This window comes from Numida meleagris, chromosome 4 (genome assembly GCF_002078875.1).
Source record: "Numida meleagris isolate 19003 breed g44 Domestic line chromosome 4, NumMel1.0, whole genome shotgun sequence".
In the NCBI taxonomy this organism is placed as follows: domain Eukaryota; kingdom Metazoa; phylum Chordata; class Aves; order Galliformes; family Numididae; genus Numida; species Numida meleagris.
Window position 1 is genome coordinate 8149213 of NC_034412.1, and position 22434 is coordinate 8171646.

A 22434-nucleotide genomic window follows, 5' to 3' on the forward strand; every position below is an offset into this window, starting at 1 on the left:
CAAACAATCAGTGGCTTATATTGTCCGTGTTGTAAATGTCTTGTTTCAATTGAGCCTTTTCCTTTTCTTCAGTACTGCAAGTGCCTCGCCTTAGACCAGCCTTTTCAGTTCTCCCAGGAAGATATGCCCCGTGTGAGAAAAAGGATTTACAAGGAGCTGTGTGAACGCCAGCTAATAGACTAATAAAATGCAGCCAACCTAATTTCTCTGGCATTTCTGACAAGTTGCAGCTGGTGTTTGTTTACTTGAATTTCTGAAAACTTCCCGTGAATTTTGAGCAATTCTCAGCTGAGTGGTGTGGCCACTGTTGTTACCTCAATTTTCTGACAAGCTCTTTAACTGGCAGAACATAAGAGTTGCCGTAAAATATTCCTAATGTCAGTTTGGTTCTCTTTTGTTCTTTCCTGTATTTAATATTTATTATCTCAGCATGCGTATAGGCAAAGCATGCAACTAAAACCATAAAACTGTAGATTTGGTGCACCTTTGAGATGTAGCTAGAAATGACAAATACAGGTGAATTTGTCTGGAAACAAAAAGATGCATGATATGTTTTCTGATGCAATAATGCTTTGAATGTATCAAAAAAAACCACACACAACTCAATGCCATAAAAAGAACAGCTAGAACCTATTTGATTTTTCTGTTGTCCCTGGTGTGGCTGAATAGTAAAGAATTGCCACTTCTTAGGGTGGCTAAATTCATCTACAGAGTTAATTTGTGGAGACCCCTTTTTTATATAGCTAAAGTTGCTAACCGAGTTTGTTCTGTTAAGGCTTACCTGGCTGTCATTGATCAGCCTGTCCCTGTAGATAAAAAGCAGCCTTTGCACAGAAAGGAGGCTTCACCATTTGTCTGTGTAATAAAAAGAGCGAAGATGTGCAGTCAGTCAGATTGATAGCATGTTCCTCCACTCTGCAGAAGTCTCCATGGTGTGCGTATTAAGGAGCAGAATTGTAAACCTGGCCCTGAAGAGTCGCAGTTCAGATACTAAGATAAAATCCTTGGCTGTAACTGTTTAAATCTCAGATGGCTTTGAGTCATTTTTCCACAATATGAAATGAAATGAAATGTACCATTTCTGCATCTGTCCCTTCGGCTCTGTCTTTAAATGAATTCCCTTCTAGCTTGTTGTCTTTAACCTCCCATTGGCTTTTGCCTTCATTCAAATATAAATTAATTCATTTCTGCTGCATCTGCTATTTGATTGTCTCCAAGCATCCCTAGTTTTGTTTGCGTTCAGCAGCACTGATGGGACTGGCTGGGAATAATAGCACTTGTGGTGGGTGCCATACAAACACAAAAAAATCATCATTCTGCTCCGGAGGGGCAGGAGGCTGTAAATCCAGCACTAAACTTTGCAGTATTGTTGCACTGAGCAGGGATAAGTGAGAGCGGTAGATCTCGAGACTTCTGTTTCTCCGCCTTGATCTCTAAACTGTGATGTGTTTTTTGATGAAGGAAGCCAGTTTTCTTTGAAGAGACTTGTATGGGACTGCTACACCAGCAAAAGTCTTTGCTGTGTTTTTCTGCCGGTTGAGGGAGTGGGCCCAGAGGAAAACTGTTCTCAATACTACACGTCATCTGTTGCACAGCTTCGCTTTGACTCTGTGTCTGTCCATAGCCCTGGCTTGTGACAGAAGAAAACCGCTTTGACTTTGCTGTCTTGCAAATTAATTCAGGCTCAAGCCAAGCCAGGTGCAAATCCCTCCTGGATTATCAGAGGGAGCTGGAAGAGAAGAGGGAGTGCCAAGTGCAGTCAGGCTAGGAGATGGAAGCGTGCGCGTGCTGAACTGTGCTAGAGGAGGAGGTTCTGCAGTAGCCTGGTGTGTTCCCACTTCGCCTTGTTGGCAGCTGGCAAGGGCTGGCTTAATTTAGCAAGATAAGGAAGGCCTGAAGCACTTGGCTAGATAATTTAAATAGGGAACTTAGTGAATCAAAAAGAACCTTAAGACCCAGACTGGCCAAGCGTAGATTTACTCGCTGTATGATGCAGAGGACCTCACAGCACATGGTTTCTTTGTCTTTCCCCAAAGTGTTGCTGACACAAACAGCAGCACCTTGGGGTGAGTGACTGTGAGCAGTGGAGGGTGCCTTCCATGAAAACTGAAGCTTGGGATGTAGTTTCTCATGTGCTAGGCCAGAGCATTTTAGCTAGTGCTGCCATTTTCATCTTTGCACACTGCTATTGTGTGAATGGCATGAATGCTGATCCTGCCATGTGGTGGGACCAGCTCAGCTGATCTGGGTTAGAACTATTCCAGCCAAAAGGCCACTCTTAACCCACAGCACAGAGGAGTTCTCACGAAAGCAGTGCCAGCTTTGGATGCGTGCAAGTGAAGCTATGTCCTCAGGCAACAATCCCTGCGAAGGGAATGAAGTGCAGAAAGGGAACAGTAGAAGCAAGTTGGCTTTATATTCAAAACTTAAGATGGTGCTAAGGAAGCTTGAAAGATGTGCTGCAATGGTGTACCAGCGTGGGAGACTGACTTTTCATGGAAGATGCCATGTTTGTGGGCATTTCTCTGTGCAGGAACTGGACCACAGCTTCCTTTTCCAGCCCTTGGTGTCTATAACTGATGGGGAGGAATCTGTCTTTTCTGTATGAGAGGCTGGCAGGAGTCTTGAGTCCTGATCTCTTTATCAGTGGCATCAATAAAAGGACAGTATTTCTGTGAACTTGGTGTTTAACAGCAACATCAGTGCTTTGGAGCAAGTGCATCTGTGCACCAGATCGTGGGAGGGGAGAGGAGGGTGCTCACGTCTGAGTCGCTGCCTTGTGAATTGGAGAACAGGGTGGGGAAAGATGCATGTTGGAAAGTACTTCTTATGTGCTTCCTTGTCATCTAGAGGTTTGCTGACAAGTGTTCCAGTTGGTTATGGGGCAGTACAGAGAAGCTGAACTCGAGTCTCCAACTGTGAGTACAGCAGTGAGAGGCCTCTGAAAAAAAGAAGGGGAAATTGAAAACAGAGCTAATGTAAGCAAAGTCTGTTGGTGCAGGGTGGAAATTAATCACAGGCCGTCAGAATCTCAGACTCTGTAATGTTGTATCTTGTGAAACTGGACTAATTAACTCCTCCTTGGGAATGTCTTTGATGCCTTAAAGGAGATGGACTCCATAATCTGTTGTCATTTTACCATTTCTTAAAACATTCGGGTCTACGGAGAGTGTTTTTATTATGAGAGGCACATTTATGTGGCTGTAGTTATGGCTGTTAGCAATTCCATTAATGTGATATTCAGAATTTCATAAATCACTCTGAACAGGTCTGGCTGATGCTTAAGTTTCATGACTTGTTCTGAAGAGATTGTCTCGTCGTGCTGAATTATACAAATAGGCCCAGAACTGGTAAAGCCTCTGCCTCACGCGTGACAAATTCAAGCTAGCCGAGTTGTAATAAACCTTCAACACAATTGGAAATAAATGATTCGTTTCCATTTTGTTTGCTTTCATCTATAGTTTAGAATGACTGTGTGGCTGATGAAAACAACAACAAAAAAAACCCAACAAAATGGAAAGTGTGGCCTTGATTCTGCAGGGCATGGGAACACCCGTTGCCAAGTGGAGGATGGACCTTTGTGCCATTCCCTGGTGCCACCGGTCGGTTCTGAGCTGGTTGTGCAGGTGGTACCTGGAGGTTTCGCTTGCGCTGCGCTGAGCCAGGCAGGCCTGTGAGGAGCTGATGGCTCGTAGCTCCTCCAGCACAGTGTTCAACCTGTCTGTACTTTCTCAGAGTTTTGATTGGCATTATCTACTGTAGCGTTGCTTCCAGTTAATGTGAAAATTTAAGCCCTGGGAAGTGACGTAGACTGAACTCCACTGAGCAGCGACCATGTTTCGTGGGTGTGTTCTTGCATCAAATGGAGCTCATGTTCCTGTGAAGTAATAAAATGAAGTTTTATCATCAACCCTATTTTCTTTCAGCAGTTTGGTTTCATTTTAATTTTAAAAGCAACTGATGTGATGGTAGAGGGAATGATTGTAGCAGCTTGTTTTGGAGCCCGTGTCATTAGGAGAAGCCTCCCCAGCTGATTAGTTCAATAACTCTGAACTGCACGCTAATGATGCTCTCTGTTCCGTCGCATTGCTGGGATAGAGCTTACTGTGCTTTAAGCCGTGACAGCATACAAGATTGGAGATGTCACATATTGCATAAATAAGGGTGGAAATCTTGCGTTAGACACTTTGTACTAAGGTGGCATTTAAAAAAACACAGATCTGTCAACAGAACAGGTAGGGCTTAAATTGCTTCACTAGATCAAACTAAATTAATGTCCTACTGGTAGTGCTCGTTGATGTAGCTGTGTAACCAGAGAGTTAAATCTTGTCTCTGCTGAACTTTACAAAGCCATACAGCCTGTGAATTTGTGGTAATGGGAGGAATGAAGGCTTAGTGAATGATTCTTTAAGCTATTAATCATGAGACTGGCATCATCATTGTCTTTATTACATTCATAATTTAAAAATCCTATCATGGAGGAGGAAACATGGATGCTTGTTAAATATATTATTTCACTGGAAAGTGCTAAGAAATCAGATCATTAAAGTACAAAATCATAAGAGATGCTAGAACCTTGCCAGGAACAATAATGACTATTTATATGTAATAGGCATCGGGAGGGAAAGAGATGGGTCTGGTTTGCTTGAGCCTGAACCTAATGGATTTTATGAGTAACCAACTAGAAGGATTTGGGGGTTGAATTTCGTTTTCAGAGCGTGCAATATGACAAACTGTAGAACTCAATCTGTTGCAAACTGAGTGAAATATCCTGATATAAACGGACTTGTTTTCTCTGAACACAAGTAAGCGGGGGGGGGGGGGGGGGTTGCGAAGCAACTCCTGCTCCTGCCTGGCATTCCGGTGAGTTCTTAATTGTTGTGTTTGAGTTCGGCTTTGCTGGTAACTCATCTCCCTAACGCAGCGCTTTCCTGAGGCTCCAGACCTTACGTAGTGCTTCCTTCCAGGCAGCTTTGGGAGGAGGCTGGGAGGAAAGGGGATCGAGGCTCTGCACTGCGTTGTGTTAAATGTGTCACGGAGCGAAGGGCAGGAGGGAAGCTGAGCTTTAAATAAGATGTGTTTAACTGGATAATGTAGGTCGGGTCATGTTTATGGTATATGAGCTTGATACAGACAAGGAGCTGCCTTGTTTATGGAAGCCTTTGGGATTAGTGAGAGAGAAACCTGGGGAAGAGGTGTCTTCTGCCGGGCCCACTGCTGTGCTGCGCACGCAGGGACAGTGTCTTGCTTCAAGTCTGTGCATTTTAGGTCAACATAATGCAGGCAGCGACGGCAGCTAAAGAGGAAACTCCCAGCACAGCATTCAGCTGAGCATCACGTTTGTTCAGGACGGTTGCGGCTTGACAATTTATCCTCAGCATCTCTGACAGCTCCAGCCTATTGAGAAGCAGACAGGCGTGCTCCTGCTCCGCTGCCAGCACTGCCTGGAGGCTCGTACAGACGGTGCTGATTCCAGCTCACCTTTCAGCTGCTGGCTTCCTTGGCTTTTCTGTTTTGTTTGTTGTGAAACAAAGAAGTCTGGGCTACAGAGAAGTTTCAAAGTGTGCCTTCAACGAGCGTATTCCTGTCTTGTTCAGGAGCCCTGACTTTGTAGATATGCCTTCAGTTTTGCATGCTCAAATGCTGCTGTTTCTCACGCAATTAGTGTAAGAAGGCAATCTTTAAATGCTGCTATGAAAGGGCAGAGAGCAGACTTCAGGGCTCGGTTTTTGGCCGAGTTTGGGGTTTTGTCCTTTGCTGGATCACACTTCAGACGAATGTTTTTTTTTTCCCACTTTAGAGCCTAAATGCAGCTAAATTATTATTGTTTTTTTTTTAAAAGCTTTGGGCTAATGAAATGCAATGCCTCAGATTTATGGCCACCGAGCCTTCTTTTAGACGCTGAGACTGTCCCTAGGCAGGATGCCTCCATTTTTAGAGCGATGTCCTTGGAGAGGATCGCCGCTATTTAGAAACCTGGGAGCACGCCCTGTCGGTTCCCCAGGCCGCCGTTTGATTGCTTTAACAGATCACTGTACATCGGAGCACGCGGATCCCGGGGAGGCTCCTGGCGGGGAGGGGCGGGCGCCCTTTCCTGCAGCTCCCAGGGTGCCGGGGTGCAGGCTGAGCCCGCTGCTTGCCCCGGCTGCTCTGCGGCCGCCAGATGTCACGCACACACCGTCCCAGCCCCGCGTGTGCCGGTTGCGTGTCGCCTGCCACGTTGGTTGCGTTCTCGCACGTTTCCCAGCTAAATCTGCACCGCACTCGCGGAAGGAATGCGTGTGTTAAACCAAACGCCGCCCTTCCATCCACCCTCCATCAAATCCACTGAAAATCCTTCTGTATCAAACATGTAAGTGTTTGGCTCCGGCACGATTACTCCGGAGTCCCATCAATTTTACAAATTGACCGAAACGTTTTTTGGTAGAGAAGTCGTGCATACCAGAAGTCTTTAGTCTGATCAAACTGCTGCCTTGCTATAGATCATGACTGTTATTTTTATAGCTCTGTATTACCATGGCAAATGCTGGTGGTAGAGGGGGGAGAAACCACATCAGTAGCTACTTCTGTCTGATTTGTGGTCGCATGCTCACAACTTGACATGGTTTTGCAAATAACTAAACAAAACCAGGAATTCGTTTAGGGGGAAAAAAGGGGGAAAAAATCCCCAGAAAACTGCTGCATCAAATGTCTTGTGTGGAGAGTCTGACTTGCTCGCAGTTTGGATCTTTCAGTGGAAAATGGTTCAGAGCAGGAATGGGAAGCAGTTGCCCTCTGCGAGGCTGCGCTGTGGCTGTCGGCTGCTGCCGAACGCTGTGACAGCCCCTGGGCCATGAATCTGTTGGAGTTCTGATTTAATTGCTGGTGTCTGCTCGGGCTTTAGCCTAAATTTAGGAACGTTCATGGCTGCTTTTTCTCTATAATACCTTTATAAATTCCTGTATAATCTGATCTCTAATTTTAAAGCCATCTGTCATTTCTGAGCCGTATAGTTTCTAGCTTTAAAAGATCCTGCTGAAGGAAAATTTAAATTCAAGGCCTACTGAAAACGCATTTTTCTTTAAATTATTTATCAGTAAAAATGTCTTTGAATGTGTATTTCTGCAGCTGCTGAGAGTAGGAGTGTGGGTGGGTTGGGATTGGATGGCTCAGGTTGGGTTGGGATGGGATGGGATGCCTGGGTTAGTGCTGGCACCAGAGCCCAGGGCAGCAGTAGGACATGGCTGTGCCCCTCACCCCACTGTCAGTGACCCTCCAGGATGTCCCCTGCCTGGCACATGCCGTGCTGCTCCTCTTCACTAGGTGGCATTGCTTCCTAGTCTAAAAGTTTCCAAATACTTCATTAATTATGCTAATCCACGCAGTGGACAGAAAGTGAACTGCACTGCGACGGCTTTGCCCTTGGATCCTTTTTATCCCATCTCCTTCGCAGATGGGATTTCTCGGGTTGACAGAGGTCTGCAGCATCCTTGCCCCAGCTGTGGGAGTTCTGGGTCTGGGGAAGGCTTTGGCTTGGAAGATTTCAGTGAGCACGTTGGGACAATGCGGCATGCTCTGACTTTGCTGTCCATAGCCAGCTCTGCTCCGCGGTCCCAAACACGTAGGTCAGTGCCCTCCTAAGTTATTCTTCACTACAAAGCAAAAGAATGTGCTGTGGGGTGGCTGCAGAGAGGGGAAGCCCTGCTCTGCTCAGGCACTGTTGGCATGGGCACCCTTCCCGACACTTGGCCAGCGCAGGGGTGCTGGGTTGGCCATGTGTTTGCGTGTTTCCCGGGTAGCCCTGTTGTTCTGCATTCTTCAGCCCTTCCCTGCTCCTTTCTCTCCCTCCTCCTTGCCTTAATGATACATCAGTCAATTAAGGGCTGAAGCACAGTGGATTTAAGATGCCTATCTGTTGCCAGCGGGAATTAATTGGAGCCTTTGGTAGGCTTTAAAGCAAGGAGAGGAATTTTGGCTTCAGGGGCCCATTTTAGTACCAGGAATACTTGGTCTGCCCATAGAACACATCACAAGGGAAGTCAGCATGGCCTCTGCAGGGTGCAGCTCTGCAGGGCGGAGGTGCCAGCTCCATACCTTCCAGCCCAGCTTTCCCGGCTGCTTCTCAGCCTGAGATCCTGATGCTCAGACATTGCTCTGCTCTGCTCTGATGGAAAGATGAGACAGAGTAGGTTTGGAACATGACTTCTCATGAATGAGCAAGATAAAAATAAATGTAAATTGAAGATCCTGTTTCTCATGTGTATTTTATTAAAAACTACAGAGTTGTTCATTCTTGCTGTGTAGTATAATTGCTAAAATATGATTTGTAACCAAATATAGCTGCTCGCATTAAATATGGCACTGCTTCTTACTGGGGAGGATGATACGGTAAAGGAATGCTCATTTAAACAATTACATGGCTCCATTTTTGAATTCAAAACCTCCGCTCTTTTACTTTCAAAAAAGTGAACGTAGCGTTGAGATGTTTTTTAACCTGAATTTTGCTGATCGGCAGTTGGATGAAGATTGGCATGCAATTAGAATATAGAGAATACTTTTGAAACTGTCTAAATACGGAAATGAAGCTTGTCAAAGCGTGTTCTGCATTTCTAAGGGATTGAGGAGAAGGTAACAAACGTGACAGGTCCTGGTCTGGACAGGGCGTGTTTTATCGGCTGTCCGGGGACTCTGCAGCTCTGAAGAGGGTTTCCAGAAAATCTCACGTGGGAGACCAGGGGTCTGCATCTACTGGTTTGGTGCATGGAGAATGGTGGTATAAGGAGATGAGCTTTCTTTGTGACAAAGTGTGCAAGTACTTGCGTTAAAGTATATAAATTCATCCTTTGTTCCAGTCCAGAGGCTGACACTGACTGCGAGCTGTATGTTAAAGTTAAGGATGCTTGCTTGCTTTCTGATTATGCAGCCCATTAAAAATCCCACATCCCTGACACCGTGAAGGCTGAGTGAAGGCAGCGAATCTCAGTTTGTGTAGGTAATAGATTACACCTAGCTTCTTGCTTCAGTGCGTTCTGCTGCATTCATATTTAGAGGCAAGTTATTAAAAAAAAAAAAAAAGACATGCAGATGTTTGATTCCAGTCACCTCATTAGCCTCTGTTTCTTTAAAAAAAAACCCTCTAGTTGGTGATGACCTGAGAGAAGGCTGCGAGCCGGTTGCTGTTGTGCTGTGCATGGCACGGTTCCCGAGGTCTCCTTGCTTCTCTGCCTTAAATACTTGCTGGCTGAAGCTCGATGCTGATTAGCGAGTCAGCGTGTTGTGGCAGTCCTCGAGTGCAGGAAAATGCCTTTTCAAACCTCTGGTGTTTCCCAGGGGCTTCAAGAGCGAGTCTCATGTCCATATCTTTAATTCCTGAGGACCCCTCTTGTGAGAGCTAGATGTAAGCTGTTGGAGAGACGTGTCTAAAAATCAATAGTCCTGGAAAAGAGTAAACAAGTTCCCTCTGATCTGAGATGAATGTCTCCCGGAGCCTGTGGGGCCCTGGGGAGCCCCATCCAACCGCCCTTGCTGCTGCCCCAGTGCCAGAGCTCTCGTCTGGGGGAAGAGAACAATCGCGTTTAATTTGGAGCGCTTTGAGGAAGCGATAACTCTTCCATTAGAGCTTTTTGGGTCATTGGGTAGCCTTATATAATTCCAACCTTATCTAAACAAAAACATTGCCTTTGGTTAGGTGTCTCCGAAGCCACGCTTCTCAAAGCTCGTTCAACAAAATGTTTAAAGATTTTTATTTGCGTCCCAAAGGTGGAAATAAAACGACTTCAAAATGTCAGAAACGCTGCTGCTTGATGAACTGAGGTCACGAGTAAACGCCGGGTACTGTAACAAGTGTTTGCACTGCTGCCTTTTAAAGTACGTGTGCAATGCTCGAGCTGCTGAACAAAGAGCGTGCATTTTGGAAGCGGGGAAGCAGCGATGGGAAGCAGGAGTCCTTGGTCCGCTCCTCCTTGCTTCTTCCGCAGTTGATTTTTGTTGTTTTAAGATCTCGTGGTGTAAATAATTCTAATGAAAAGGAGAAAATTGCTGGGTACAGTTCATCACCGGAGGTGTTTACAAGCTTCGATGGCTTCTTGTAATAGGGGAGCGCGAGGTGCGCCGCGGCCCTGGGAGGCTGTGTGGGGCCGGGTCCCTGCCCGCAGCCTCTCGTGGTGCTGGGGGGCTGCCTGGGCTGCCCTCTGTCCCCTAGCGCGCTGTGTCCCCCTGACAGCAGTGGTTTTGCCTTCCTGCTTTGTAAACTGAAGGCTGGGCAGCCGTTCCCTTGCCAAAGCTAATGCTTCATCCTCCCCACGCTGTTTCCTCAAAAATGTGATCCTGAGAGATGGGGGAGGTACGTGTTTGTGCGGCGAGGGGGACCAGGGGCCTTGAGCACGGCCGCGGTGCATCCCACGGCGTGCCTGAGCGCTGCGGGTCCATCTCGCGGAGCGTTTGCCTTTGGCCTTCGGTTCTGCCTGTTCCTTGCTTGGGTCAGCAGTCCCGCCTGCAGAGCAGCTTTCTGCCGGCGCTGCGTGCAGCCGTGCCGATGGTGATCTCAGAGCGATGCCCTTCCCCGACCTTCCGCCCCACCGTGCGGGTGCGGCCCAGCGGTGTGTGGGTCACGGAGCCGTCCTGGGGCTGTCCCTGTGCCACAGCGCGACAGGAGGCACCTCCGGGCCTGGCTGCCGCAGCAGGAACCTCCGCGGGCTGCAGCGGGCGTTCGAGGGGGTCCGTAATGCTTTGCAGACCAATTTTCTCTCTGTTATTGTTTCAAACTCCCTGTTAGCTGTTCCCGCTTCCCAGGTTTCCGTGTGTTTCAAATTATTTTCCCCAGAGGCATCGGCGGCATTTTTCCAAATTGAATCTCATTTATTTTCTACCCAGGTTTCCAATCTCTCTGGGGCCCTTTGTATTATTTCGCAGTCCGCACTGCCGCGTACAATATATCCTAATTTAGTATCGTCTGTGAATTATATTAACGTGCCCTTTAGTTCCTCCTGTATTTAATGAAGATATTTCCAGCAGAAAAAAAAAAAAAAAAAGAAAAAAACCCTCTCTAAACTATGTTTTATTAAAATACGAAGGTAGAGGCTTAAAAACTCCTCCATGGGTTCCCAATGTGAGTTCTGTGAGGAAAAAAAAAAAGAAAAATAAAAAAGAAATATTTGGCTTTTTTTTTTTTTAATAAGAGAAAACCTTCAAAATCTGCGAGTTGGTGGGTATGGAAACAATTGGCTTCACAGTGAGCGGAGCGCTGTGTCCCTGTGCGGTGAGCCCTGCACGCTGCAGTCCCTGAGGGTGATGGAGACGTTGCCCGTGTTTCTGCAGCACCGTTGTCCCGAGCCACCACCAAACCCGCGTTTGAATTTCTCCATAAACGTGTTCGCTTTCCCTCCGTGACCTTTTTGGGTTTGCTCTCTGTGGCTGCTCTAGCAAACATGTACACTGGCAGGAGCGATGCTGAAGCAGCATGTTTTAATGCAAACGGTGCCGGCTTATTCATAGGAAGCGACTTTCAAATTCATAATCATGAATACTTGCACGGTAAGGCTGATTCTGTTGTGAGCTTTTATTTATAAGCTGAGAAGCAGTGCCTGGTGGTGCCTCTGTGTCAGAGAGTGAGCTGTGCTATGGGAGCCGCGTGTCCTAGCGAAGCAGCTCCGATTTCTGACTGTGAAGGGGGAACAGCGCTGGCAGCGGGTGATTTGCTGGGGATACGTCTGCTGAAATATTTGCTGCATAATTTCTAGCAAGGAGAAATTTCATGGAGGCTCTGATCTGCTTGTGAACAGAAATAAGGTGTGAATGGGATGAATAAATTGTTCTCTGCAAATGGTTTGCGAGCTCGGGAGGATTTCTTGAGAAGCGCTGCTGTATTCACTCCTCTGTGTGCTGGTGCTCAGCTCCTGTGTGCAGATGGGCGCTGGGGAGAGCTGCACGAAATGCCTTTCTTCCAGCACGTGCTGACTGCTGGCCACCAAACTGAGGGCTTCACCGTCTGTGCCTCTCTGTCCCCTTTCCATTGGTATTGCCATCTTTCAGCATCACACCACGAGCCTTTTCCCTGTGGATGGAAGGGTTTCCCCAGCCCCCGGGCTGTGACATGGGGCTGTGCCAGGGACTTCCCTGCTGTCTCTGAGGGTGGGTCGGGGATGCTGTGGGTGCTGCCATGCTGGTGTGCAGCAGCTGTAGGAAACTAGAGGAGCCGTGGGGCTGTTCTGGGAAACACCAAGGGAGATCCTTGAGGTTTCTGGAGTGCAGCATCCCATGGACAGAACCACGGGGTCCAGCAGGAGCGATGCCATTGGCAATACTGGGAGCAGTGATGGGCTCAGTGCTCAGGAGCTGCCAGGTAGGTCCTTGCTTGTCACTGCCTGATGGCCGCTTTGGTGGCAGGGCTGTGGGGCATGTGTGCCTGCTCCTGTGCCAGAGATGCAGCATAGCTGCTGCAATGCCTCGTGGGGTTTTAGAGGCATTAAAATGAAAGCTTGCCCTCTTCAGCATTACTTTGTGGAGACTTGAGGCCCTCAGGACTTGCTCCATCTGTTTCTGGCTCATGCCTGCAGAGAGGTGCCTGGCTTAAAGAATACCTTCTCCTCTCACGGACAGGGACAGAGTTCCCTTTGGTTTCACCTGAGCAGATGAGAGCCTGATTGCCCGTCCCCAGGTGCTGATTCCCATCTTTCACGGAACTAAAACCTTCCGGAAAGAGTGTCTAAAAGACACATCATGTGAAGCGGTAATGTTTGCACTGGGACTCATACATCAGCACATACAGGTGTGGAAAAAGCTGGCCCATCTACCAGCTTAGCAGCCTCAGGTCTGATGAAGCTGTGCTTTACTTGTTCTACCCAAAGGCTGCATCCACCTCTTGCCATCCAAACTGCCTTTCCTTTAGGTCTTTGCCATAAAGGTTCCAGCTCCAGAGATATCGTGTCCCATGTGCCCCACGGGCCTGCCCACAGCCTGCAGCCACGCCAGCTCGGGGTGAATTCCCTGTGCTGCCTCAGCTCATCCCCCATTTTGAAGTGGCCCCCTCCTGGGGGGCAGACGTCTCCCTGTGAGGTGTATGGCCTGCAGTCACCACAAGCTGTGGGAAATGCTGGCCGTGGGTTGGCCCATCCTTAGGGACAGATCTGGACCCGCGTCGTTCTGCGCCGTGGGCCAAATACCGCATTTTCTGACCCAACGTCCTTCCTCCGCTTTATCAATAATTTTAATCATTTTAATAACGTCCCCTTGCACGGATTGGATTACAATTAGGGAATGTCAGAGCCTTGTTATCATCTAATTAGAGTCACATTTCAGCCAAAGAGAAAGGCAGATCTTCAGGCGCTGCCTCGTGCGGTGCAATGGGAAGAGCACAGTGATGCAAACCAGCTGCAGGCCGAGCCGTGGGGCACGGGGCAGGCCGGGCTGTGGGGCATGGGATAGGCCGGGTGCTGGGCCCTGCTCGTGGCCCTCTGAACCCTCTGAGACCCACGGAAAGGTGCAGTCCAGCACACACAGTGCTGCTGTCAGGCCTGCCCCTGACGGCCCCAGCAGCCGAAGGGTCAGCACGACAACACAACACAAACCAAACCAAACACCGCCTCGTGCTGCCAGAATGCCTTTATCACTCTTTGGTGGAAGAGGGAGACATTTTGGGCTGGGAGAGAGAGCCGTTCCCCTCTGCGAGCAGCGATGGGCAGAAATGGAGGAGGAGGAGGAGGAGGAGGAGGAGAAGGGCCGGGTTTCTTTTTTCCCAGATCAGTGTAATCCAAATGCTTTCCAGAGCTGGGGGAAAGAGAGTGGGGTTTCTTTAATCGAAATGAAAACCATCTCTGATTTCCTTTTAAAGCGTGCTAAAACGTTTCATTCGACCTGATGCGAAGCGTTGCATTTCATTTTGAGTTTTAATTAATTTTGTGATCCTTTCATTAAGCTAATTTCAAAGGAGAAATGTTTCTCTTAAAACTGGAAGTCAGAACATTTTGAAGATCGTCTCTGCCTCTAGACGCTGCTTTAAAGCATCAGCTGCTTTACTCTCTGTCTAGAAACCCAGGTTAATTCCCTCCTTTACAGAGTCACCAAATGCTTTGGGAGTTAAAACTAAAGAAAGGGCCTTGTTCCTCAGCGAGTGAGCGCTGCTGCCTGTGATCCTGCGATGAAAGGAGATGGTCTCACCTCAGCCCTCCCTGCTGCTGGAAGCACTCAGGTGCTGGGGGGCAGAGAGGCAGCCCGCCCCGGGTCGGCGCTGGGGTACAGCACAGAGCATGGAAGGGCTTCCTGCTGCAAGGCTGAGCATGTGGCGGGTGTGTATGGTCACCACGTCTTGCTTGGCTGCTGTGTGCATTAGCATCAGCACTAGCCGGGAGCTTTGGGTCCTGCCTGCATCTGCATCGAGCGCCGCTGGCACCACGGGCACTTGAGACCCTCTGACAATTTCCCAGGTTTTATGCTTTAACGCTTTGCTTTTCTCAGTCAATTAAAAAAAAAGAAAAAGAAAAAAACACTGACAGGTTTGAAGTTATACAAATGTTTACATGCTATTGTGGCCAGTAAATCCCACTCTGTGGTCCCACGGGTTTCCCTGAGCCATCTGGGCACATCTGAGCTCGAAGCATTCCTATGGGTAGGAGCAAAAAAAAAAAAAAAAAAAAGGAAGAAAAGCATTAAAATTTCACCAAGCTGCACCACGGTCTCAGGAGATGGGTGCCTGGCTGCTGCTCTTCTGCTGTCCCTCGGCACCCAGAAATCACTGACATTAGTGTGAAGGAGATGCTCGACCTCTGCTGAGCCCTAAATGACCACACATGTCTGCTGGGGCACAGCAGGACTGTACCATGAGAGCCCCCTGCCCCACGTTGACCGGCTCCACCAGATCCAACCTCCAGCTCCACAGTGCTCGTAATTCCCAGTTAAAAGGCTGTGGGTGATGGCAAGAACGTGCTGTATTGTGTTGGGGAGAAGGAGAGCTGGCCGGCACTGAACCCATCAGATGAAGCAGGACTGCGTGGGACTCAAATCATTCTGGAACTTAGCAGTGCCTTTGCTCCCAGAATGAAAACTGGCAAGGTAGGCTGTAGGTTTTTCTGGATCCCTTGCTGGTGCTTTAAGTTCGGGTTACAATGGGATTGCTGGGTGTCAGTCCAGCCATTGGGTCACAGGGAGGCAGCGGTGGAGCGCTGGCACCGTTGTACATTGATCTCCTGGGGTACTCTTTTTGAAGGGCCTCCTGGCTCCCTCCCATCCACCCTGAATTTGAGGCTCTATGCTCTGGTCTCAGCAACCTGCATCTGGCCTGAAGTGCTTTGGGGTGCTTTGGGGAGACCTGGCTCAAACTGCAGTGCTCAGCAGACAGCTGCAATTCCTGTCCCGCTGCTCCCGGTTCCTGGGAACTCTCCTGGCAGGCAGGCAGCAATCTCAGTGAGTCATGCTGAAGGAAGCCAGCCCCACTTCAGCCCAGCAGCATATTTGGACTGGTAAGAGGCTGGCACGAGAGCTGAGAGGTCCCTGTGCCTGTGCCAGGCTGCACTCTCTGTTTCCCTGCTGCACCGTGCTCCCGCTTGCTGCCATCACCTTGGGGTGAACTCATCGTGCTGGGGGCACACTTGCACCCTGCCTGGGATGGGATGAGGTGGGGGCTGCTCCCAGCCCTGTTCTCCCCATGGGGCTGGATTTGGCCCCACTCCTTCGTAGCTCAGCCCCGTGTGGCCCTTGTTTTGTTGCACACCAATTTTGTGGCTGGATACTGGGCTCTGTTTGCCTGGAAACCCGGGCAGCTTCACAGCAATGTGAGCTGGGCACCCAGACACGTGGGTGAGATGGGGAACTGCATCCGCTCACACCTACATCTGCGCATACACGCCGCTACGTGCTCAGAAATGCCAGCTTTTATCAGCTGCGCCTACTTCTGGAGCCACCTGGTTAATTTATCAGCAGAGAGGCTTTAACTCGCTAAAAATCTTATTTCCATATTCTTCCCAGATGGTCAAGATGCCACCGAGACAGCTGGGAAGTAAATAACTTCTTTGCACAGCCGACCGTTGGCCTCGCCAATGGCTGCGGAGCCCGCGCCAGCTGGGGACGCACACGGAGCCGTGTGGATGATGGCAATGGGACGGCCCCTCGGCGAGCGATGGAGGCACGGGGTGAGGCTGTGAGGGGGGCAGAGAGCAGGGCCGAGCGATGGAGGCACGGGGTGAGGCTGTGAGGGGGGCAGAGAGCAGGGCCGAGCGATGGAGGCACGGGGTGAGGCTGTGAGGGGGGCAGAGAGCAGGGCCGAGCGATGGAGGCACGGGGTGAGGCTCAGCTCCCGCGCAGCGCCGCTCTCTTCCGCCGTGAGTTCAAACCGAAAGGTTAAAAGCGTTTAATTATGCTGATGCTTTCCCCTCTGGATTAAACAAGAGGATAAATAGAGTACAGCGTGTTTCCTTGGGCTTGATTTTGCCTCTGAGCCAGGCGGAGGATCCCTGGCAGCTGTCACGTTCCGCGTTTGATGGTGTCAGCGCTGCTGTTCGGAGGTGTTCCTCTCGCTGCTGTCAGCGTTTTCCGGGGGAGGATGAATGCATCCATACAGTCTGTTTGCTGTCCACATATTCACAGTTCATGTGTTACATTTTACATAAAGTAAACTTAGCAAGGGGAAAACTAATTCTGCAATTCTTCAAAGCTAATGCAGGGTAAATATATTCTGACACTGACAGGTATTTCTTATTAAATAGCTCTGAACGGCGGCACTAGGTTTTGCTTAAGTGGCATTATTCTCCCCGAGCAAAGACAGTTCATTTATTAGTCATTCTGAAAACCAAATAACAAATATTATTCTCCAAGCAAACTAAACAAACCATTTAAAAGGGGTCTGTCTGAAATGATTAAAGTACAGTGTCTGAAAAGCAGCTGACATTTCGGTGCCAAAATACCATATGGAGACTCAGCCGCTTTATTAGCGTGCCACGGCCCGAGCTGCAGTCCCTGCCGACCCCTCGGAGCGGCCTTCCCGTGCGCGGGGCGAAGCTTTCTGCCTGTTCTTAGCGTGTCATTTTGGCAGCACGGCGCAGTAATTGCGGGGCTGGATGCGAGCGGAGCTCTCGAGTTCTGCCAGAGATACACTGTGAAATAATGCAGCGGAGCCAAACGCTTGGGCTTTCCATTTACACCATAAAAAATAAATATGTAGTGTTTGCCTTGCCTTCTTACAGCACTCCCCTTCTCTTAACTAAATATTTCCTTTCTTCTGAGCGTCAGACGTTATTTCTAGCTTTCAGGCATGCAAAAGAAAGGAGCGCCGTGCACTTGTCGCTGTTTATTTATGGTCTGCGTGGGGCTGTGCTCTTGTGTCGGTGCATCCCCAGCTCAGCAAGGAGGAATTCTGTTGTGAACAGGAGCTCTGCACCACAGGGCTCCCATTCCTGGAGGAGCCGTGGGTCTGGGGGACGGAGCGGGATGGTGCAGGCAGGGCCAGGGCTGGGGGCCAGCTGGTCCCAGCCTGGTCGGTGCGTGTGGTGCCGCATCAGCCCTGGGTTCTCCTTTTGCTTTAAACAAAATGTTTTCACGATTCATAAAAATTCATCAGATAGTGCGAGCAAATAGGTTGTAGCCTGGGGTTTGTTGGAAATGTGTCCTTTCTTGCTGGCTCTGAAGCGGGGCAGATCTAGTTGGCAAGAATGGATGTAATGTAGGAGTGATGCGGGGAATTTAATAAAGGCGAGCAGGTACTGAGCTCTGTGCATTATTAGCTTGCTTCTCTGGGATTAAGGCTGGGCAAATGAGCAGGGATCGGTCCAGCTCTGCTTTCCTTCGTGTTGTCCCAGTGGCTGCAGATTACTTGACACTGGAGATTAGCGGATGCCATTACATCGCTGGGTAGCGGTGGATGTGCTGATGTCATTCTGGGTGTGCAGCTGTGAGCGGGTCCTCCCCTCGCCAATGCCCTACAAGGAGCCCTTCCCTTCCTGCAGCAAGCCCTGGAACCTATGGAAGTGCTCAAAGTCCCTCTCCGGGCAGACAGAGTGGTTCGATGCAATGCTTTAAATAGCTCCTCCTTGGAGAGAGGGTCAGAAGGCGGGCGGGCACCGCGCTGCGCAGTGCTGCCAACAGTAGATGCATTCTGTGCTTTCAAAGGCGCTGCTGCAGGCAGGGAACGTGAAGGCGGGTGCATTCCTACACCTCGGTTCCCACTGTGGCACCCATCCATGTCCCTGGGGCAGCCAGGGATACGCTGCCGCCCCGGGCACGGCTCTCCCTGCCTCCAGCTGGGCAGCAGGGCACTGGGGTGGGAAAGGGAGCAGCAACTTTCATCTGACATCCAGACCCAGGGCTGCTAATGAGGAGCCCGGTCTGTGGTTCCTATGGCAACTTGTGTTTCTGAAGATACAAAACAAAGGGTGAGAAGGGCCCATCCTGCTCCCTGCTCTGCCCCTACCCGGTGTGCCAAGCTGAGAGTGCAGGATCCAAGGGGAGAAGGGCATAAAACTCATGAGCAGACTGGGGGCTCTGGGAGTTCTTCCTCCTCAGGCTGCTCCCCAGAGCCTGACCTGCCCCCAAAAAGCTGCTCCCAAAAAGCTGTGCCCTCCCCATGCAGCCCAGTGCACAGCAGAGGCATCGCTTTGGCCAGGGCCCCACACCAGCCCGTGCAAGTGCAAGTGGCAGTCCCTGCTTGCTCCTCGGATAGTGTCTCCAGGGCCAGCCGGGGTCTCTATAAACTTTTATAGAAAATATAAAATGACATCTGGAAGCCAATGGCAGCAGGGCTTTCATTCTTCCTCTGAGCAGGGAAGAGCATTGCCCTCTCTTAATTTCCCACAAATGTTATTGTCAAGCTCAATGGAGAGAACAGAATTAGTAATTGGGTAATGGGCCTGTTGGAAGCTTTCCCTGCTTCAGCCCTCAGTTACTGTATGGATTTCAAGAGAGCAAACACAAAGTCGAGCCTGTACAACAGCCCTGGAGCCGTTTGCAGCCCCATGTGCAGGTATGGCAGCGCTGGTGATGGTGTTGATCCATGAAGGCAAGGCAATGGGGGAAGCCTGGGAGCAGACAGGGGTGCTAGACAAGGGAGGGAAGAGAAAAGGCAAATAGTAAAGCGTAGTAAAGCAAGGCAGGCAGAAACCTACGCAGCTTTGCAGCAGGAGTGAGGCTTAGAAGGGAGATGTGTTAGCAGCTAAAATAAAGAATGCACGCCGTGACTGTGATCCAGCACCATTCCCACAGGTGCTGCAGGAAGGAGGCTCAGCCCTGCCACATTTGGGGTGTGCTTGGGGCGAGGGTGATGCTCCGTGGGCAGCGGGAGCAGGGAGGGGCTGTGGGGTGCAGATCAGCCCGGTCCCCCTCTCCCCTGCCCTGCTCCCACCTCGCCAGCAATTACAAGCTTCAGGAGCCCAGCCCTAGCAGAACGGCTTCAGTTTTCAAATGTTTTCCAGTTTGATGAAGTCAGGGTGTTGGAAGTCCTCGAGGGCTGCCTCAAAGGAAGTGCTAGCTTTATGTGCAGAACGGGGTGAAAACGAGTAATCTCACTTCACTCTCTTCAAAGCAGGAATGATCCCCTCTTGCCTTGCCTGCTTGTCCCCTTTCACTGGAGCAGTGGACGAGGTGTCCCGCAATGCATTCCCAGAGCCTGCAGCCATCCCCTGCTGCTGGGTACCATGGGCTCCCCAGTCCCATGTGTGCGAGCAAGGAGCCCGCGCTGGGGAGAAACACCCCAGCCTGGCACAGGGCCCCTACTGCACATCCATCCCGAGCACAGGTTTCATGCAGGCACTCTGCCTCCGGGAGCTGACAGCTCTCAAGTACATCCCAAGGATGAATAAAAAGTGACGGAGTGGGGAGCGATACCCGCAATCAGCCGGAGGCTCTGGGAAGACGGTCACAAAGCCTTGGCGGCCAGCGGACGGCTGTCATGGCCACTTGACCTGGAGGCAGATGGTTCGTGTCCATCCAGCGCGCTGTCTGAGGAGTCTGATAGGCGCTGCTGAAATGCAGATAGACAGAGAGCCCGTGGTGGGGGCAGGAGGAGCGCTCGGCAGCGGGATGCCAGGGCCGTGCCATAGGGACACACTGACTGAGCGCCTGCCCTTTGCTGGGCAGGGTCAGAGGGGCTGCAGAGCATGGGGAGCGTGTCACAGGGTGATGTCACCGCCCGTGATGTCACCGCTGTCTTCTTCACCGGAGCACTTCCAGCGATAGCAGAGGTTCTGCAGTCTGTCTGCCAGCCTGGCACTCTCTGTACAGCGTAATTAAGCAAATGTATTAATAGAATGGGAGCCCGGGCCTGGGTAATGTTCTTCTGTCACAGACAAATGCGGAGACAAAGCAGACACTTTCTTCAGAAGTACGGCAGGATGCTATTAGTGGGCACAAACTCACATCCCATTAGTGCCATCGCTGTTAGGCAACGCCGAGTCATTTGCATTTTAAACGAAGCTTCCATACCTGAATCAGCTCTGGGCGATGCGTGAGGTGTGCATGGGAGAGCCCGGGGTTGTGGCTGCTGCACCACGAAGCCACCCCATGGTGCTGGCACTGTGCGGTGGCCCGGCTGCAGGGGCAGCTCCTGCACGTCGGCATTGCTCGTAGGAAGAACATGCTCCTGTGCCACCCATCAACAGCAGAAGTGCTCTGCGAGCCCTAAACCTGCCCACTTCCCATCCCTGCCCTAAGTGATGGTGGTGAGGGGTTCCCCTGTGCCACAGCCCTCACCCACACCCAGCCCAGCCCGCAGCCTGGTGTTCATATTAAGCCCAAATCCTTAACGAAGCACTGCTCCCGCCCGTCCTAATGAGGGCCTAGCGGTGGGCAGGGGGGGGCTGAGAGCAGCCGCACCAACAGCACCGACGCTGAACAACAGTTAGAAGAGAATTATTTTAATGAATACATTTCCTTTCAATTGTGCGCGAATTGCGAGATCCCATTAGAACGGGGAAGCAATTAGAGCTAATAAAGATGAACGCGCAGCACTGGGTGCATGTGGAATAACAAACAGCGAACAAAGGATCCAGGAGAGAGCCGACTCTAATCCAAACAAACGAGCGGCGATGAAAGGAGCGCGGCCGGGCTCCCTGACAGCGCGGCACGCGGCCCCGCTGCCGGCACTCATTGTTGGTCCTGGAGACAATGGGACCGATGTGTGTGGCATGGGGCACGGGGCACGGGGCACAGGGCAGGGCTGAGCTGGGGGCAGCTCTTGCTTGGGCAGGGCTGGGGTTGCCCCGGCTGTGAGCTGCCCCAATGGCAATGAGTGCTGGGCAGCCGGAGCGTACCGCCAGCACCACGGCGAGGCGGAGCGGGGAGTGAGTAATGGCCTCTTCACAATGGAGTATTTACACAGTAGGCTCACAGGAAAATTGGGTAAACCGATAATTACCCGAGGATATTATTGGCTTTGGCAGAGTTAATAACAATTAGTGCTCTTCCTTTTTCAGACTCCTTACAGGAGAGACCTGTTGTAATCCGCAGTGTACAAAAGGCCCAAACCACCAAGAACTGTTTCCATGTGTGCCTTGGGGGACAAAGCCAAGCAGCCCTCCAGGCCTCCTGCTGATGGGAGAATCAACCAAAGACAGCGGGGAGCTGGGCTGAGAAATGATGGGAGTTGTGCTAGCAATAATAACGATAAACAATTTGAAATGCTTGAAAATGCTTGAAAAAAAAAGTCTGCTGTACTTGCCTCTGCCCTCTCCCACTTGGATGAGTGTCGTGTTGACATTGGAAGGTTGGGTTGATCGGGGTGAGGTTGGGTGGAGATGTGCAGGAGCAGTCCCACCTGCCTTGGGGAGAAGGGGACGCGGGGTGCGGCATCGGCCCTGTGACACTGCCCAACATCCGCACTGCAGCCCCTGGTGCTGGGAGGGGGCCGAGGATGGAGTCTGATCTCTTATGGGAGCATGGCACAGCTGCCTGGCTGCCATCCATCTCCGCCCCACGTTGTGTCTAAACATCTCCTCGCACACCTCCAATGTGCAGCTCTGCCTCTCACCCCCGCGGCGCGGGGAGATGCTCCTCCTCTCCTCCTCCTCGTCCCATTCCCGCACACCCACAGCTCCCGCCCCGTTACAGAGGACGTGGCTCTGTCCCGCGATGGACAGCCTTCAAAGGATCCCAACTCACAAGCAATCCCCCCCCCTCCCCGCCCCGAGCTGGCCCATAAATCACAGCACTGTAAAAATAAAACAGCTCTGTGCGTGCACGCACATTTCAGGTTGCCTTTTAAAACCTGAACTTGTTTCTCGCACGTTGGCAGAAGAACAGAGGGGAGTCGGAGTCAAAAGGCGAGCTCGAAAAATAAACGCATACTTCTCTCTTGCTGCTCGCGAAGGGCTCCCATAGGAAAACAGTGTGAACCGGGGCAGGAAGAGGCCCCCGAGGGGTCGGCGTGCCCTTTCCCCCAACCAGCTGCTCCCTGCAGCCATGCTCATGCCCAAGGCTGTGGGGATGGGGACACCCAGTAGGCACCCAGTGGTCCCTTGGGTCCGTTGCCCTCCTGGTTTT

At 50.7% G+C, this 22434-nt stretch overlaps 1 protein-coding gene across 4 annotated transcripts in view; it reads left to right on the forward strand.

Annotated features, from left to right (window-relative positions):
- SENP5 (SUMO1/sentrin specific peptidase 5) overlaps positions 1–21583 on the forward strand; it is a 64519-nt gene extending 42936 nt beyond the window's left edge. For 2 of the 4 annotated variants that reach the window (XM_021394662.1, XM_021394661.1), the window contains exon 10: positions 73–183. In XM_021394662.1, the coding sequence (XP_021250337.1) occupies positions 73–183 (111 nt within the window). Of the gene's footprint in view, positions 1–72; positions 1203–21368 lie in introns of those variants that run through there. The other 2 variants (XM_021394664.1, XM_021394663.1) reach the window with 2 other exon arrangements.